Source organism: Tenrec ecaudatus, chromosome 2 (assembly GCF_050624435.1).
Source record: "Tenrec ecaudatus isolate mTenEca1 chromosome 2, mTenEca1.hap1, whole genome shotgun sequence".
Lineage (NCBI taxonomy): Eukaryota > Metazoa > Chordata > Mammalia > Afrosoricida > Tenrecidae > Tenrec > Tenrec ecaudatus.
Genome location: NC_134531.1, coordinates 141910356 through 141929233, shown reverse-complemented (window position 1 = coordinate 141929233; position 18878 = coordinate 141910356). Strand labels below are relative to the sequence as shown.

The 18878-nt window shown below is 42.3% G+C and overlaps 1 protein-coding gene across 1 annotated transcript in view; it reads left to right on the top strand.

Annotated features, from left to right (window-relative positions):
* Positions 1-18878, top strand: part of TRPC7 (transient receptor potential cation channel subfamily C member 7) — a 186413-nt gene that overhangs the window by 129844 nt on the left and 37691 nt on the right. The window contains exon 6 of the mRNA XM_075542691.1: positions 15295-15528. Within this exon, the coding sequence (XP_075398806.1) occupies positions 15295-15528 (234 nt within the window). The remainder of the gene's footprint in view (positions 1-15294; positions 15529-18878) is intronic.

The following is an 18878-nucleotide window of genomic DNA, read 5'->3' as shown; positions in this document are numbered from 1 at the left end:
GAGCAGACCGCCACATATTGCTTCTGCAGAGCAGCTGGTAGGTACAAACTGGGACTTTCTGATTAGCAGCCAAGCACTTAATCATTGTGATGCCAGAGGTCTCTTCATAGCATAGTACTCAACTTATTGTTACTGAATGGTTCAGTTTAAGTCATCTAAAACAGTTTCATAGACTAGTGAGGCGTCCAGTGCTCTCACTTGCCGATGCCTGGAAATGTGGGAGACAGCCACTTGGCCAACTGACTGGGGAAAAAATACTTATTTTTGCCCATTCAAAAGGGGATTCAGCAGAGTGCTCAAGCTATAGAATTACTTCATTGATATCACATGCAAGTAAAATTTTGTTGAAGATCATTCAACACGGGATGCAACAATACACTAACAGATAACTGCCGGGAGGTCAGGCCAGATTCAGAAGAAGACATTGAACAAGGAATATCATTATTGATCTCAGATGGATCTTGACTCAAAGAAGAGAATACCAGAAAGATGTTTACATGTGTTTTATTGACCATGAATAGGCATATGGCTGTGGACCCTAATAAACTGTGGATACCCTTGAAAAGAATAAGAAACCTAGAGCACTTGATTGTGCTCATGCAGAACTTGTACATAGATCAAGAGGCAGTTGTGTGAACAGAACAAGGGCATACCTCATAGTTTAAAATCCGAAAAGATGTGTGACGAGGGTTGTATCCTCTCACCATACTTACTTGATCTGTATGCTGGACAGATAATCAGGGAAGCTGGATTATATGGAGGGGAATGGGCATCAGGATTGGAGGATGACCTATTAACAACTTGTGATATGCAAATGAAACCACCTTGCTTGCTGACAGTGAGGAGGACTTAAAGCATTTGCTGATGAAGTTCAAGGACTGTAGCCTTCAGTATGGATTAAATCTCAATATAAGGAAGACCTAAGCCAGTGGTTCTCAACCTGTGGGTCATGACCCCTTTGGGGGTCAAATGACCCTTTCACAGGGGTCATCTGATTCATCATAGTATCAAAATTACAGTTATGAAGTAGCAACAAAAGTAATTTTATGGTTGGGGGGTGGGGTCACCACAACATGAGGAATGGCATTAGGAAGGTTGAGAACAACTGGCCTAAACCCTCACAATACCTATGACCAATAGGTAATATGATAAATGGAGAAAAGATTGAAGTTGTCACACTCAATGCTCATGGAAGCAGCAATCATGAGATCAAAAGATGAGTTATAATGGGTCCATCTGCTGCACAAGACCTCTTTCAGAGTACTGAAAAGCCAGGATGCTGTTTTAAGGACTAAGGTGTGCTTGACTCAAGTATGATATTTTCCATTGCCTCATAAGTGTGTGAACGTTGGAAAATGAGTAAGGAAGACAGAAAAATAATTGATGCATTTGGATTTGGTGCTAAAAGGACAAACAAACCTGCCTGGGAAGAAGTCTGGACAGAGTAATCCTTAGAGGCAAGGGTTGCAAGACTTCATCTTACATACTTTGGACAGATTTTCAGGAGAGACCAGTCTCTGGAGAAGGACATCATACTTGGCAAAGTGGAGGGGCTGCCAAAAAGGGGGAGTTCCTCAGTTAGAAGGAATGACAGACACAGTGGCTACAACAAGGGTTCAAGCATAAGGATCACTGTGAGGATGGTGACGGACTGGGCTGTTCCGTCCTGTTGTGCATAGGGTCACTGTGGGTCAGAACTGACTCACGGCACTTAACAGCATCATCAACAGCAAGAACAGCAAAACCATTTCATTTGTAATCAGGGGAGATAAAGGATAGAGTAGCACTCTTCAACAGAAATACATGCAAAGCACTGTGTCCATTAATGTAATAGAGCATACGAGGGGTACCTCCACAAAAAAAGTCAGATTGTTTTTTTTCAAAACTACATATTTAATTTTTTTACAACACAGCCGTATCACCTGCAAAGTACTCTCCGATACGCTTAATACATTCGTAAGTCTGCAATTCCACTCTTAAAAAACATTTTTCAAACTCCTATGTTTAGATAGCTGACAGTACCTCTCTAACTTTTCCTTCACCTCGTCTATGTCATCAAATGGATTTGCTTTCATGTCCCTTTTCATTCACAGAAACAATAAGAAGGCACGTGGAGCGAAGTCAGATGAGCAAGGTGCCTGGGGCAAAAAAAGGCATACTGTTTTTGCCCAAAACTGGCACACTGAGATGGCTACAGGAGCAAGTGCATTGTCGTGGTGGCAAAACCAGTTCCCTGTCTGCCATGAGTTAGGTTTCTCATGTCGCGCACTGTTACACAAACCTTTCAGAACTTCTACATAGAAATCTTGATTAACAGTCTGACCTAGTGGAACGAACTCCAAATGCACTATCGCCCTCACATGGAAAAACAAACGAGTATCATCTTGATCTTTGATTTCACTTGATGACCTTTTGGGGGGTGAGGTGATGATGGCGTCTCCCACTGGCTTGATTGGTGTTTGATTTCAGGGTGGTAAGAATAGCACCATGTCTTGTCACCAGTAATGACCTTGGGAAACAAGTCTGGGTCACTTTGGAGCTTCTCTTTCACAGCACGGCATTTTCCACTCAGCGCTCCTTTTCCTGGTCAGTCAGAACCTGAGGCACAAATTTCACAGAGACCCTTCTCATTCTCAAATCTTCCATTAAAATTCACTGAACTGAGCTCCAAGAAGCTTCCCCATCTCTTCAATGGTCCATCATCAGTCTGAGCACAAGTGCATGAATTGTGTTGACATTTTCATCCGTTCAGGAAGTTGACAGACATCCAAAATGAGGTTTGTCATCAATGACCATTTCACCTTTTTGGAAATGAGAAAACCACTCATACACTTGAATTTTGCCCATAGCAAAACTGTGTTCCTTGTAAAGTGTGTTCAACATCACAATGGTTTCTGCAGCATTTTTCCCAAGCAGGAAACAAAATTTCACAGCCACATGGTGTTCTCTTTAAAAGGTGGTCACAAAAAATTAGGTTTGAGCAAAACTGCGTTTACGAAAAAATTCACTGTGATCCATAAGAACCTTCTCAGGCAACACCACTGGGTGCACGAGCTCAGAGAGAGTTGCGTGATGCTTGCCTAGAGGGAAAAACACATGCTACAAAAGTTCTGCCCAGGGAACATTTTCCAGTATTTCTTGAATACCCCTCACATACAAGCAGCAAAGTTATGAAACATTTTAAGCTATAACCAAACATCTTGAGGGGATGTTTGCCAAGAGTTGTAGCACAGGATAATTGCTTCAGGAAACATCAAGATTAATTGACATAACTTCGTCCACAAATAGAATGTACCTCGTACTTTGGTGAGTAGCTACTAGGGCCTTAAATGCTTGCGAGTGGTCATCTCTGGGGGAAAAAAAAGAAAAGAAAATATTGGTGTCTCTTTGTCTAAAGCAGTAGTTCTCAACCTTCCTAATGCCACGACCTTTTAATACAGTTCCTCATGTTGTAGTGACCCTCCCAACCATAAAATTATTTTTGTTGCTACTTCAGAACTGTAATTTTGCTACTGTTATGAATCATAATATAAATATGTGATATGCAGGATGTATTTTCATTGTTAAAAACTGGACATAATTAAAGCATAGTGACTAATCACAAAAGCAATATGCAATTATATATTGTGAAATATTTATTTCGAATTACAAATAAATGAAATTTTTTCTTGAAGCATGGGGTAACATGGGTAACAGTCTTCACACCGGGTTATCGTATGTGGGCATATCTGTATGTGGGTGGACCCGCCTGGAGACAGACAGAAGAGTGATGTCTCGGTTCCTAAGACCACCAGAAATATGTTTTCCGATGGTCTTAGGTGACTCCTGTGAAAGGATCATTCAACCCGCAAAGGGTCGCAACTCACAGGTTGGGAACCGCTGGTCTAAAGCAAAGTTGCTTTTAGGTGCCATTGAGTCAGTTCCAACCCATAAGGGACCCCATGCACCATTTGGTTCTTGCTCATTTGCTACCTCCTGAAAGGTGGGATGTTGATTGGTTCTTTTTGATAAAGTGACTGTGTATTATTTCCATTTTGTCTTGATGCTTCCTGCATCATTCAATATTTTGCCTAAAGAACCTTTCAAGCTTACACCTCAAGGCTAGAAATTTTTCTTGAGTCCTTTCAGTTTCGGATATGCTGTTCTCTTTTGGTTTTTCTAATTCTACATCCTTGCATGTTTCACTACAATATTTGGCTTTGTATTCTTGAGCTGCCTTATGAAATTTTCTATTGAGAAACTTTACTTCATCTTTTCTCCCATTTGCTTTAACTACTCTATGCTTAAGAGCAGGTTTCAGAGCCTTCTTTGACATCTACTTTGATCTTTTCTTTCTTTCCTGTGTTTTTAATAATCTTTTACTACCTTCATGAGTGATGACTCTGGTGTCCTCCCACAGCTCATCAGGTCTTGTCACTAGTGTTCAATGCATCAAGCAGGTTCTTGAGATGTTCTCAAAATTCAACTAGGAGCGACTCATGATCAAATTTTGGCTTCTGTGGGCTTGTTTTAGTTGTCGTCTGCTTTATCCTGAACTTACATGGGAGCCTGGTCTTAGCAGATGATACTGAGAATCTCCATCATGACTTCCTACAGATGTAGTCCATTTTATTTCTGTGTGTTCCATCTGGGGAAGTGCACATGTATAGTTGCCTTTTGTGTTGTTGAAAAACATTATTTACTGTGAACATGTCATTGGCTTTACAAAATTCTATCATGCCAGCTCCAGCTTCTTGTCTGTCACCTTGTCCAGGGGTCCTCAAATTTTTTAAACAGGGGGACAGTTCACTGTCCCTGAGACCCATTGCAGGGCCAGACTATAGTAAAAAATATATATGAATAAATTCCTATGCACACTACACATATCTTATTTTGAAGTAAAAAAAACGGGGCAAAAACACCTGGCCGGCCAGATAAATGTCCTCGGTGGGCCGTAGTTTGAGGATTCCTGAGCCTAGTCTGTGTTTTCTATTTACTGTTCTTTATTTCCAACTTTTTCCCACCGGCTGTACCTGACTCATGTCACCATGGTCCACTCCCCTCCAAGAAATCATCTCCTCTTCAGTCACCTTCCCAGTGCCCACAGACCTGAGGGGCCCATTCTCCGCAGTGTCTCGGACAATGTTCCGCTTCCTCTGCTTAGGCTTTCAGTATTTGACCATCCTTTGAGGCTATGCATCAGCTTTTCAGCACCTTCTTCCTCCAGAGTAGGGAGCTGAGTCCTTCTTCATTGTCTGTTCTTAGTCTGGAAGCTCTGCTGAAATCTATTCACTTAGGGTGACCCTGCTGGCATTTATAATACCAGTGACACAGCTTCCAGCATCACAGCCACACACAAAAGCCACCAAAGTACAACAAACTCAGACAAGTGGTTCATCCAAACAAGAGACAGTCTATAAGGTGAACAAAGGAGCCATGTTGGCGTAGTGGTTACACATTTAGCTGCAACTGCAAGGTCAGCAGCTTGAAACCACCAGTTACTCCTCAGGAGAAAGACCGGGATTTCTGCTCTAGTTAACAATTAAAGTCTCAGAGACCTACAGGGACAATTTTACCCTGTCCTATGGGGTCAATACGAGTTGGCATCAACTCGATGGCAGTGAATTTGGTTTGGGTTGTGAAAGGTGAACAACTAAACTATGAAGCATGAACTTCTTGGTACAATCAACTATTTAAGAGCAAAAGGATAGCATTTGCTAAAGGACAAGGTTCAGAAGGTAGGAAGGCATAGAAGAAGGAAGAGGAAGGAAGAGGAAGCACGGCAATAAAGGAGGATGAAAATGTTGCATACTGAGGGCTGTGATCGATAGCATGAAACAAGGTGTACATGAATTGTTCAACAGAGAATTGGTTTGCTCTATAGACCTTCACCCAAATCACAATGTTTTTTAAAAAATTTACTTGTAAACCACATCTACAAGTTGTATATATACTTTTAAATCATCTAGTAACCACATTATTTAAAAAGTAGATGAAATTAATTTAATAATGTATTGCATTTACTCCAGGAGCCCTGTTGATGTAGTGGTTATGAATTGGCCTGCTAACCTCAAGGTCAGCAGTTCAAAACCCCCAGTCACACTGTGGGAGAAAGAAGGGGCTTTCTACTCTCATAAAAATTTACAAACATAAATTTAGTATTACTGTTAATTTCATTAATTAAATCCATTTATTGGGATGAATACAAATTTTTAAAAATCATTTTATTGGGGGATCTTAAAGCTCTGAAAACATTCCATACATCAATTGTATCAAGCATATTTATATATGTGTTGTTATCATTTCCAAAACATTTCCTACGTGAGCCTGTGAGCCCTTGGTATAAGCTCCTCTTTTCATCCCTCCCTCCCTCACCCTCCCACTTTCATGAATCCATGTGTTGAGAGCTCTTATCTGTACCAATGTGTGTTCTCCATTTAACCAGATTTGTAAGGTAGAATTGTCATTCATCAGTGCTATACTGCACCTTGGTTGAATCATTCCTTCCTTATAACCCTTCTGTGTGGGCATATCCAATTGTCTACAAACAGACTTTAGGTCTCCACTCCAACCCCCCCCCCTCATTTACATCAATATAGTTGTTTGTTTTGGATATTTTCATACCTGATCCCTTGGAAAGACACCTCACGATCACACAGGCTGGTATGCTTCTTTTATGTGGGCTGATTTGTTTCCATGCTAGATGGCTGTTTGTTTAACTTCAAGCCTTTAAGACTCCAGACTATATCTTTTGATATCTGTGCACCATCTGTTCTCTTCACCACATTTACTTATGCACCCATTTTGTCTTCAATGATCATGTCGGGAAGGTGAGTATCAAAGACTATCTACCAGTTTTTTAATCCATTAGTCAGTTGATGGAAATTTAGATTATTTCCAGGTCTTTGAGATTGTGAACTGAGCCACAATGAACATAGAGCACAGATGTCTGGTGTTGGTCTCTTTCTTATCTCTTCTGAGTATATGCTCGGTAGAGAGATTGTTGGATCATATGGTATCTCGATTTCCATTTATTTTAGGTATCGCCAGATCGATTTCCATAGTGGCTACAAGTATCTACAGCATCACCAGCAGTGGATGAGAGCTCCTCCCTTGCCACACCCTCTCCAGCACTTGTTGCTTTCTGATTTTTTGAATTGGGCTATCTTTGAGGGTGTTAGGTGGTATCTCATAGTTGTTTTCATTTGCATTTCCATTGTGGCTGATGATTGGCAACATTTTTTCATAGGTTTATTGGCAATTTGGATTTCTGCCTTTGTGAAACTTCTGATCAGATCCTTTGACCACTTCCCCAATGGGCTCTTTAATTTTTTCTTGTAGGCTAGCATGGTATCTATTTTAATAATAAGCCTTTTGTCTGATGTCTCATGGCTAAAGATGTTTTCCTAATCTTTGGGCTCTACTATTACTCTCTTGGTGAATTGTTTTGATGTACCCAGGTGTTTTATCTTCAGTATATCCCACTTGTCAATTGGGATATATTCTGTTTATATCTTTCCCTATTTCAAATAGTCGTGTATGCCCTGCACCAGAGTTCATAGGTTTGTCTCAATTACCCGGTTGGTGGCCCTAATAATTTGTGATTGTACTTCGAGATCTGTGATCCACCTAAACTTTATTATTGTGTATGGAGTGAGGTGAGGGTCTTGCTTCATTTTTCTGCAGGTATTTATACATTTCTTCCAGCATCATTTGTTGAAAACAGCATCCGATTCTCATTTGATATTTTGGGGGCCCTTATTAAAAATCAGATGTCTGTATGCTGATGTATTTATTTCTGGATTTTCTGTTTTTTTCCATTGGGATGTGCATCTGTCATTATAGCAATACCATACTGTCTTGACTAGTGTGGCTGTATAGTAGGTGTTAACATCAGGTAAAGCAAGACCTCCTACTTTGACCTCCTTCTTAAGGAGTTCTCTGAAAATTCTGGGCTTATTCGCTCTCCATAAGAAGTTAGCAATCAGTTTTTCCAATTCCTTGAAAAAAGATGTTGATATTCATATAATGCCCTGGGTAGGATTGACATCTTTATTATATTGAGGGTTCCGACCCATGAGCAAGGGATAGTCTTCCATTTGTGGAGGTAACTTTTGATTTCTTGTAATAGTATTTTCAAATTGTCCTTGTACAAATCTTGTGAGCTTTTTTTTTTTGTTAGGTATATCCCTAGGTACTTCAATTTGTGTTTTGCTATTGTGAAGGGTACAACCTTTTAAATCTATTCTGTGATCTGGTTCGGTGTATATTGCAATCCAATAGACTTCTCTTTGCTGATCTTGTGTCCTACCACTCTGCCATATGCCTCTATCATTTCCAGCAGGATTTTCAACATATAAAATCATATCATCTGCACATAATGATATTTTCACCTCTTCTTTCCCAAAATGAATTACTTTAATGCTTTCCATTGCCTTAAGTTGTTAGCTAGGACTTCTAGTACAAAGTTGAGTATAAGAGGCGACCTTGACTGGTACCCCTTTTCAGTGGACTGTTCTCATCTTTTCACCATTCACTAATACATTGGCTGTTGGTTTTTCATATATGGCTTGTATTATATTGAGGAATTTTCCTTCCATTCCTATCTTCTTATTGTCTTAAACAGGAATGGGTGTTGGATGTTGTTGAATGCTTTTTCTGAGTCTATCGATATTATCATGTGGTTATTATCCTTTTTCTTATCAATGTGGCAAATAATGTTGATGGACTTTCGGATAATGACCCATCCCTGCATCCCTGGAATGAATCCCATTTTTGGTCATGATGAATTATTCATTTTATATACTTTGTATTCTATTGGCCAATAACCTGTTAGAGTTTTTGCATTGGTGTTCATTAGAGATATCAGTCTGTAGTCTTCAATTCTTGTGGGATCTTTGCCCACTTTAGATATGTGTTATACTAGTTTCATAGAATGATTTTTTGAGAGTTTGCTGTCCCTTTCTATGTTCCAAAAGAGTTTGTATAGACTTGGGGGTCAGTTCTTCCCTTAATGCTTGGTAAAATTCTCCTGTGAAGCCGTCTGACCCAGGGGATTTTTTTAGTGGGGAGTCCCTTGATAGTGTTATCTATTCTATTGTTATGGGTCTGTTGAAGTTCTTGATGCCCACTTGAGAAAATCTAGAAAAGAATTGTTTTTCAAGATATTTGTCCATGTCTTCCAAGTTGTTAAATTCATTGGAGTGCAGGCCTTTGTAGTACTGTGTAATTAACTCTGAATTTCATTAGAGTCCATTGTAATTTCCCTATTTCATTCCTCATCCTGGCTATTGATATTTGCTCCTTCTTGTCTTTGATTAGGTTTACCAATGGTCTATCAATTCTGTTAATCCTTTCAAAGAACCAGCTTTTTTGCTGTATTGATTTTTTCCCACTCATTTATCTCTGCCTTAATTTTATTATTTCTTTTCTCTTGCTATTGGTAGAATTATTCTGTTGACTCTGCCCTAATGGCTAAAGGCTTTGTGACAAAGTGTCCATTATAAGTCTCTCTTCCTTTTTCATGTGTGTATTTATCTCTATCAAGCTTCCTCTGATACCTCTTTTTGCTGTATCCTAAAGGTTTTGGTCTGTTGTATTCTCATTCTCATTTGGTTTCTAAAAACTTCCTAATTTATGCTCACTTCTTCTGGGTCCACTGTTCCCTTGAGCATTATATAGTGCCCCCTATTATCTTTGGTTATGGCTTGCACCTTGATATCAGTTTTGTCAGAGATCAAGTTTGCAACCCTGCTTTCTTTGAATTGTCATTTACTTGGTATATTTTCTCTAGCCTTTGATTCTCAGCCTATTTTTTCTGTGAGCTTGAGAAGTCTCTTGTAGATAACAGATCAATGGGTTATGTTTTATAAGCCAGTCTGCTAGTCTTTTAATGAGTCCAGTTCATTTATATCCAGAATTATTACATCCATCTGTGGACTCTGTGATGTCATCTAGTACCTCTTGTATTGGGTATTTACCTACCTCACTTTTTATCATTGCATTGTGTGTGTGTTGGGGGGCGGGGGGGCTGATAATTCTTGCCATCTTTTCAACGTAGAGCTAATGTTGTCTTGGGGGCTGTTTTTGATGTGGTGACCTATGGGTGGAGTTGCTCTGTGTGGCATTCTTCTATTTGTGGTCAGGGTTTGTTGTTCTTCTGACCACAGTGGGTCAGAAAGAATTTTTTGTAGAAATGGCTTTCTTTGAACATATTCGTTGAGATTTCACTTCTCTGGAAAGACTTGTATTTTTCCATCTATCTTAAGGTAGAGGATTCTTGGCTTTGCATTGTATTCTTTCAACTTTTTAAAGATGTTACTCCACTCTCTCATCTTCTTCATGGTGTCTGCTGATTAGTCTGAGCATATTCTTATCTGAGGATTTTTATAGGTGACTACCATTTTTTTTTCCTTAGCTGGTCTTATGATTTTCTCCTATTCCTCAATGTTAGATAGTTTAACTAGTATGTGCCTTTGAGAATTCTTCCTGGGATTCAATCTAGCTGGTGTCTTTTCTACTTCCTAAATGATTGCCTGATTCTCATTTATTAAGCTGGGGAAGTTTTCTTCTAGGAATTCTCTCACTATTTTTGCTGTTGACTTCTTGGTGTGTCCTGTTCTGGTAATCCAATTATTCAAATGTTCTTCTTCTTCATGGCATCAGACTTTCTTCTTAGGTTCTCTTAAGCTTCTTTGATTAACTTGTTTGACTGTCTTTCAAGTTTGTTCAAGTCTGCCTGGTAGTCCTCTAGGTCACTGATATGGTTCTCTGCTTCTTCTAGCCTGCTAGCGATGTCTGTTAATTTGTTATTCATCTTTGTTTCCTCATTCCTTATCAGTTGTATTTCCCTTTGGTGCATGGCCTTTCTCTCCCTACCATTTCATTTTTTTCTGTATTTCTTCCCTCATATCCTCTATGACTTCAAGCAGCATTCTGTGGAAGATCAATGTCTGCTTCTTCTATGCACATCATTAGGTCCAGGACTTCTTCCAACATTGCCTCTTATTTCTCCTGGGTTTTTTTTTGGGGGGGGGTGGGAGGGGTTGGTTGAGGTTGTTGGGGCTGGATGCTATCTGTGTGTCATTTTACAGGGACTCAGCACTATTTTCCATAGAGTCGAAGAATACTGAGCTCTCTTTTTGGGAGACTCATAGGAATGCTTCTATGGACTGTCGGCAGCTAACTGCTGGGGGACTGGGCTACTGCTTTATCAAACTTCGTTTTCACTCTTTCCATAGCCAACCAGTATTCTGTTATTTGGAGGGAAAGTTGGATGGCCCTCTCACGGGATGCTGGTCGGGTGGTTGAGGGCCGGCAAGGATGGCACTGTATTGGATGATCTCAAGGGAAGCCCTGGAAGTTTGGCCCACAGCTGCTTGGAGTACCTTGGAGGACATGTGTTAGGTGCCCGCTTCAGCGGGCGTGTCACAGAGGGCAGGTGGGGTACCCACTTTGGTGTAGAGCACCGCAGATGGCAGGCAGAATTTCCCTAGTCAGCAAGAGTGCCACAGAGGTCTGGCCGAGGTTTTCACAACAGCGTGGAGCACAGCAGAGGTCTGGCAGGGCTGCCTTATGTGAAGCACAGCAGAAGGGGAAGTTCTCTCAGGTACATGTATGGCTTCAGAGGGTGGGCAGCCACATGGAACACTATAGAACGGGGGAGAGAGCTCCCCCCAGCTGAGTAGAACACCAAGAAGAGTGGGTGGGAGTTCCCCTAACTGTTTATAAAGCCTTGGAGGGAAGGCAGAAGTTCCCTCAGCCACTTGCGGGGTGGGGAGAATGGCAGAAGGCTGGCAGGAGTTCCTCCAGCTACTTGGGGGTGGGGGGGGGGTGAGAATGCAGGCAGGAGTTACCCCACTTGATTGGCAGGTGGCGGAGGTGGCTTGGAGTTCCCCCAGCCACTAGGAGGGCGGCAGGAATTCTACCATGACATGTGGAGCCACAGAAGGCAGGCAGAAGCTTCCCCAGCTGCTAGGAAAGCATCAGGATTTCCAAAGCCACATGGAGCACTGTAGAAGGTGGCCAGAGGCTCCTCCAGCTGAGTAGAGCACCATGAAACATGGTCAGGAGTTCCCCCAGCCACTCAGAGGGCCTTGGAGGGCAGGCAGAGGTTCCCCCAGTTGCTGTGTAGAGCAAAGGGAGCTCCCTAAGCCTGTTGGAACGCTGTTGGTGTTCTGCCAGCCATGTGGAGTGGTGGAAGGTGGGGCTGGAGTTCCCTCAGCTACTAAGACTGTGTTGGGAATTCCCCTAGTTGCTTATAGGGTCTTGTAGGGCAGGCGGGGGTTATCCCAGCTGCTGTGGAGAGTGAAGGGAGTTCCCCCAGCCACTTAGAGGACTGGAGGTGTTCCACCAGCCACGTGGAGATTGCAGAAGCTGGGCGAGAGTTCCTCCAGCAGCTAAGAGGACAGCAGGGTTTCCCCAAGTCTCCAGGAAGGCGGTGGGAGTTTCCCCAGGTGGGTGGAGGGTGGACAGAGTTGCCCAAGGATCCTGTCAGCTGGCAGTGGCTAATGAAAGGAGGGGGGTGGACAGAAAACAAACTGATCCAGCAGTGACTATGGCAGGAAAGAGAGAAGAGAGAGGGAAAAATGTAAAGAAATAGATGAGCCCCAACTGCCTGACCATGGGGCTGGAGGGATTTAAACCCTGCCCAAAGGCAGCTAGAACTGTGGTGGTGTGGAAATAAAGCCCTTGAGTTGGGCTACTTTGAGTAAAGCTCAGCCCCAGATGGCCTCCGCAGCAGTAAGCCAAAAGCCCATAGATCTTCAAAACCTACTGGATCTGTGTCTACTTATCTTTATTATGCTCCCCCTGTGACCTGGAAGAGTAGTTTCCCTCTTAGTAACTCTCCTGTGCTGATTTCGTGGAATCCCTCCAGTATGTGTTACTCAGTGGCCATCTTGCTGGAACTCCTCAATTAATATTAAATTTATGTTTGTATCAAATTGCTGCATATCTGTAGCGATAGTTATACCACCCAGAGAATCCCAAGATTAGAAGACTTGGAAGAAAATGAATTTGGATTTATATTTCCCTCATTAAATGGATAAAATTCAGCATAGATGTTGCTGTTGTTATTAGGTGCCATCAAGTCGCCTCCGATCCATAGTGACCCTATGTACAACAGAATGAAACACTGCCAGGTTCGTGCATTCCTCACAATTGTTCCTATACCTGAGCCCATTGATGCAGCCACTGTGTCAGTCCATCTCATTAAGGGCCTTACCCTCCTTTATTGTCACTCCATTTTACTAAGCATGATTTCCTTCTCCAGACACTGGTCTCTCCTAACAACATGTTCAAAATATGTAAGATGAAATCTTGCCATCCTTATCTCTAAGGAGCACTTTGACCTTACTTCTAACACAGATCTGTTTGTCCTTTTAGCAGTCCATGATGCTTTCAATTTCTTTTCCAGCACCACAATTCAAATGCATCCATTCTTCTTCAGTCTTCCTTATTCAGTGTCCAACTTTCACATGCATACAATGCTTTGGAAAATACCATGGCTTGGATCAGGTGAAGCTAGTCTTCAAAGTAATATCCATGTTCTTCAATACTTTAAAGAGGTTTTCTGCAGCAAATTTACTTAATTCATTACATCCTTTGATCTCTTGACTTCTGCTTCCATTATCACTCTTTGTGAATCCAAGCAAACAAGACAAAATCCTTGACCACTTCAACCTTTCTCCATTTATCATGATTGAGGATTGGTTCAGTTGTGAGTATTTTGGTTCAGTTGTGAGGATTAAATCTTTATATTTAGTTGCAACCCATACTGTAAGCCATACCATTCTTGATCTATATCTATAAGTGCTTCAAGTGCTCCTCACTTTCAGCAAGCAAGATTGTGTCATCTGCATGGCACAGGTTGCTAATAAGCCTTCCTCCAATCCTGATGTCACGTGCTTCTTCATATAAACCAGCTTGATTTGTTCAGCATAGATTAAGCAAGTATTGTAAGAGGTTACAACCCTGAATCACACCTTTCCTGATTTTAAACCTTTGTTCTGTTTGCACAACTGCTTCATGATCCATGGAGAAGTTCTGAATGAGCACATGAAGTGTTCTGCAATTCCTCTTCTTCTCAAGACTATGCACAGTTTATTATGAGCCACACAGCGGAAGGCCTTGGCAGACTCAATGAAACACAAGTAAGCATCTTTCTGGTATTCTCTGCTTCCAGTCAAGATCCATGTCACATTAGCAATTATTTCCCTTTTCCCTCTTCCTCGTCAGAATCTAGCCTGAGCTTCTGGCAGTTTCCTGTCAATGTCCCACTGCAACCATTGTTGGATGACCTCAAGCAAACTTTTACTTGCATACAATATCCACCATATTGTTCTATAGTTTGGGCATTCTGTTGGGTCACCTTTTTCTCGAATGGGCACAAATATGGTTCCCTTCTAGTCAGTTAGCCAATTAGCTGTCTTCCAAACTTTCTGGCAGAAATGAGTGAGTGTGTCTACCACTTCTCTTACCAGTTTTTCATGCAGTGGTAGCTTGTGTGTTGCTGTGATGCCAGAAGCTACGTTACCGGTATTTCACAAGCCAACAAGGCTAGCCGACATGAACAGGTTTCAGTGGAGCTTGCAGTAGAAGAACAAAAAGCAATGAAGGATTCGGCTCTCCACTTCAGAGGAAGAACCGCTGAAAACCTTATGCATACCTTCTAAGCAGTGTCAGATACAGTATAAACGGTAGGAGGTAAATGTAAACGGTTTCTGTAATTTTTGTTGAGGAAATGGAAACACGTGGAAACGACTCGTTCTGTAAACCCAGTGTTAAAAACCAATAAAATCGTATATAAGCATAAAGAAAATCTAATATCCTGAAAATAATGATCCCTGAAATGGTCTTAGAAATATAAATGAAAGCAGTCTAACGGGAGGCGGGAAATATTAGAACTGAGGTCTCAGTCATACAAGTGACCTTCAGAAAGCCATTACTGTTCCTCAACTTCAATTTCCTTATACTTAATTTACAACGACCTGATTCCTTATACTTTCCAATTCTCAAATTGTGTAACTGCCAGCTACTGTGCTTATATTACATTGCCTCTGTGGTTCCACCAATGAATTCTCTCATTTCCTGAGATGCTGTCTCTGGAAGCAGGACCACAGGTGGTCTTCTCACCTAGGATTCCACGATTTCTTGATCTTCTATCTGCCTTTTTAAAACGTTTCATTTGCCTCCAGTTGTCAGTGATCTCTTCTCCTATGGTACATCTGTACCGTGGTTCTTTTCATGTCCTTGTGCGGCCCCCAAAATGCCAAGGGACTGACAAATGAGCCTGGCATTCTCACTCTCCTGCAGGAATGATCTGGTCCGAGTGCAAGGAAATCTGGGAGGAGGGGCCGCGGGAGTACGTACTGCACCTGTGGAACCTGCTGGATTTCGGGATGCTGTCCATCTTCGTGGCCTCCTTCACCGCGAGGTTCATGGCCTTTCTGAAAGCCAGCGAGGCGCAGCTGTACGTGGACCAGCACGTGCAGGACAGGACGCTACACAATGTCTCGCTTCCGCCGGAAGTGGCGTACTTCACCTACGGTGAGTCAGAGGGCGCCACCCTACCCTGGATGATTATGCTTTCGCACGTGGTCATGGGCAGCCTCTACCAGTGGTCCTCCCCAGGTTGTTTATCTCCAGGGCCAATGCGGATGCTCGACACAAGCCCTGGTGCTGCAGTATAGCTACTGAATAGAAGAGCGAGGATTAATAACTACGAGAATAGGCTCATGGTTTTTTTTTACTAGTGAGCATACATTTAATTTGGAAAGGTTCTTGGAGGCATTTTAAAGAAAACACCACAATGCCGTAGAGTCAATCCCAACTAATAGCAACCAGAGTGCAGTAGAACTGCCTTCCAGGCATCACATGGATGTACATATATTATACACACACAAGGGAATTTTTTAAGTCTATGGGGAAATGACATTAAAATGTCATGAGATTTTTTTTTTCCAAGAACTTTTTGAAGCTCCTTTGTCTATCTCATTTCTGATGTGGATCTAGGAACCAGAAAAGAACATATTGTCCTATTTTTAATATTGGTTCCCTCTGCTTTGTGGAGTTGTGCTTTCCCAGTTTGAAAATTCATGTGGCAAGATCTCTTCTTACAAGATGCCTTAGTTCTTTCAGACCACAAGTCCACACGCTTGAGATGACAAATCAAAGCTCCAGGAATGGTGATAATATCATTGCTGTTAAGTGTCGTTAAGTTAGTTCTAACTCAGAGCAACTCTCTGTACAACAGAACGGAGCATAACCCAGACCTGCACCTTCCTCACAATTGTTACGCTTGAAATCCTAGTTACAGTCCCTGTGTCTGTCCATCTCGTCCAGGATCTTCTTTTGCACTGGCCCTCTCCTGTACCAAGTACGATGTCCGTTTCCAGGAACTGGTCTCTCCTGATAACATACAAAGTACATGAAACAAAAGCTCTCCAGCCTCCTAAGAAGCATTCTGGTTGTACTCCTTCTAAGACACACTTGTTTGTTCTTCTGGCAGTCCAGGGTACTTTCAATATTCTGTGGCAGTCCATATTCCCATGGTCTTCCTTATTCATTGCCCAACTTTCGGGTGCATGTGAGGCGATTGAAAATTGCATGGCTTCAACCAAGCTTCCCTTGGTCTTCAGGGTGACATCCTTGTTATTCAGCAATAGTAGTTGGGTTTTGTTGTTGTTAATGCTAATCATCTTAAAGGTGATTCTGACTCATGGCAACCCCATGTGTTAGCAAGTGGAATTGGTCCACGGGCTTTTCTTGACTGTATTATGTTACAGAAGTAATCTGTAAAATTTTAGCAGATCACTGGCCTCTTCATCCTTGGCTACACAGTGGGTGAGCAGTCAACTAGAACTGGCTTGCAGCACCCAAACCCGAAGATCAAACTCCCTGCCTGTGAGTGGATCCTGACTCATAACAACCCTATCTGATAAGGTAGAACTGCCCCTGTAGTTTCCAAGATTGTAACTCTTTATGGGAGTAGAAAGCCTGGTCTTTCTCACTCAGAGCACAACTGCAGACCTTGCAGCCCAAGGGGTAACCACTACAACACCAGACCCAGGAGCCTTTCATAAAAGTTCTTCCCACCCCCTTGCCTATTGAGTTGATTCTGACTCCTAGAAACCCCACATGACGGAGCATGATGGTGCGCAGGACCTCTCGGCTGGAAGATTCATGGAAGCAGGCAGCTTTATTTCTCTCCCACAGAGCAGCTGGTGGGTTTGAATCTTAACTACTCTGCCACCAGGGAGAGCTCTTTTAATAAAAGAATGTCTGTTGATGAGGACCTACTGTGTGCCGAGAACTGGGTAGACATTTTATACCCATAAACTCCAATCCTTGCAATAGCCTTGCATCTATTTCCTAGATGAAGAAATTGAAAATTTCATAGCAGGGCCTTTGGTCTTCTCAGAAATAGAGGGATTGCCTTGTATGTCAGGGGATCCTGACTTGAAATGAATGAAAATTCAACAGAAATGCATACTTTTTATTCCCCTGGCCTTGGAATTAGAAAGGCCTGGATTTAAGCACTAGTTTCTGTAACTGATTGTGAAACCAGGTTTGCTCAATTTTTCTGAGCCTCCTTTTTCTCATGCATAAAATGGAGTTACGAATACTTTAGTTAAAAGATGTGATCTGAGGATTAAGTAGGATCATGGATCAAGAGAATTTTGCCCTGTGCTCTGAACATATCCACCGCTTACTGGCTGATTACAGTAATGATGATTTCTCTATCGTAGATCACTTCGCTCCTCAAGCATTGTGCCTCTTGTATTGAAAGAGAAAGGTTGACGAGAAAAGGAGCAGTAAACAAATAGCTAATGACAGCAGTAAATAGCCACTGGACACTTACCAAGCTCTGCTTCTGTGCCTGAAGGAGCTCTGCTGGCTCAGTCCACTAAACATTGGGCTGCTAACTGCAAGGTCAGCAGTTTGAACCCACCAGCCACTTCACAGGAGAAAGAGGCAGCTTTCTGCTTCCATAGCTTACAGCCCTGGGTAGGGGTGTTTTGAGTCGGAATGGACTCACTGGTTTTTCATGTACTTCTTCATGGCGGCTGCTGTATCATGAGTCTGTGCATCAAATGCAGGGCCCTGTCAGAAGAAACCACATCTCCTCTGCCCACAAAACCTTCGTGGTCAGATATTTTAGGTCAAAATTTTAGGACACCAGCTTGGCAGGGAAATACGGATTGAGAAAAGGCACAACCTTGCGGCATGAACAATCAAGTCTATCGTGTTGGTCCAGCAAATTCAGATCTCCTTAAAGCAGAATGCTCTTAGATGGTTTCCCCTCTTGCTTGTGCAGGGTTCGCCAGGGAAAGAGGGAAGGCGATCGTCATGTTGTACCAGATCATTAACGACGGGATTCAGGCTGCAGTGTTGTCCACTGCTAACCTCTCTCCCTCAGACTGGTAGCCTGATTTCCCCTTTGGTTCATTCTGTGTCCTTGGAAATCTCTCTGAATCTCGCTGGGCGGTCACTTGCGCTCCAGTTGCAGGTGAAGAGCGCCCTCTTGTGACCAGCCAAACTGCGGTTCCGTCTAACCTCTGCCAAGCCAAGTGCGCAATTTTTCAGGTTAATGAAAAAGGGATCTCCCTCTTGGGAACAAATCCAAGAAGAAAACGCGTTCATCTGAATCATCCCAGGGCAGTTTGCTTTATACCCATCACAACACTTACAGACCCACCCAAGTAGAATGTTTCACCAAAGGCGCTGGCCTGGTCTCCAGGGCCCTGACAACGGTTCAACCAGCCTTCCTAGACCTTAGGACTGACTTTTACTGTTATTACAGCTGACGGTGAAGATGGGTAATTACAGGTGGGGAAAAAACATTCATTCCCTTTTGGTATCTGTTGGAAAAAGCCGAGCCCGAGTTCATGTTATCT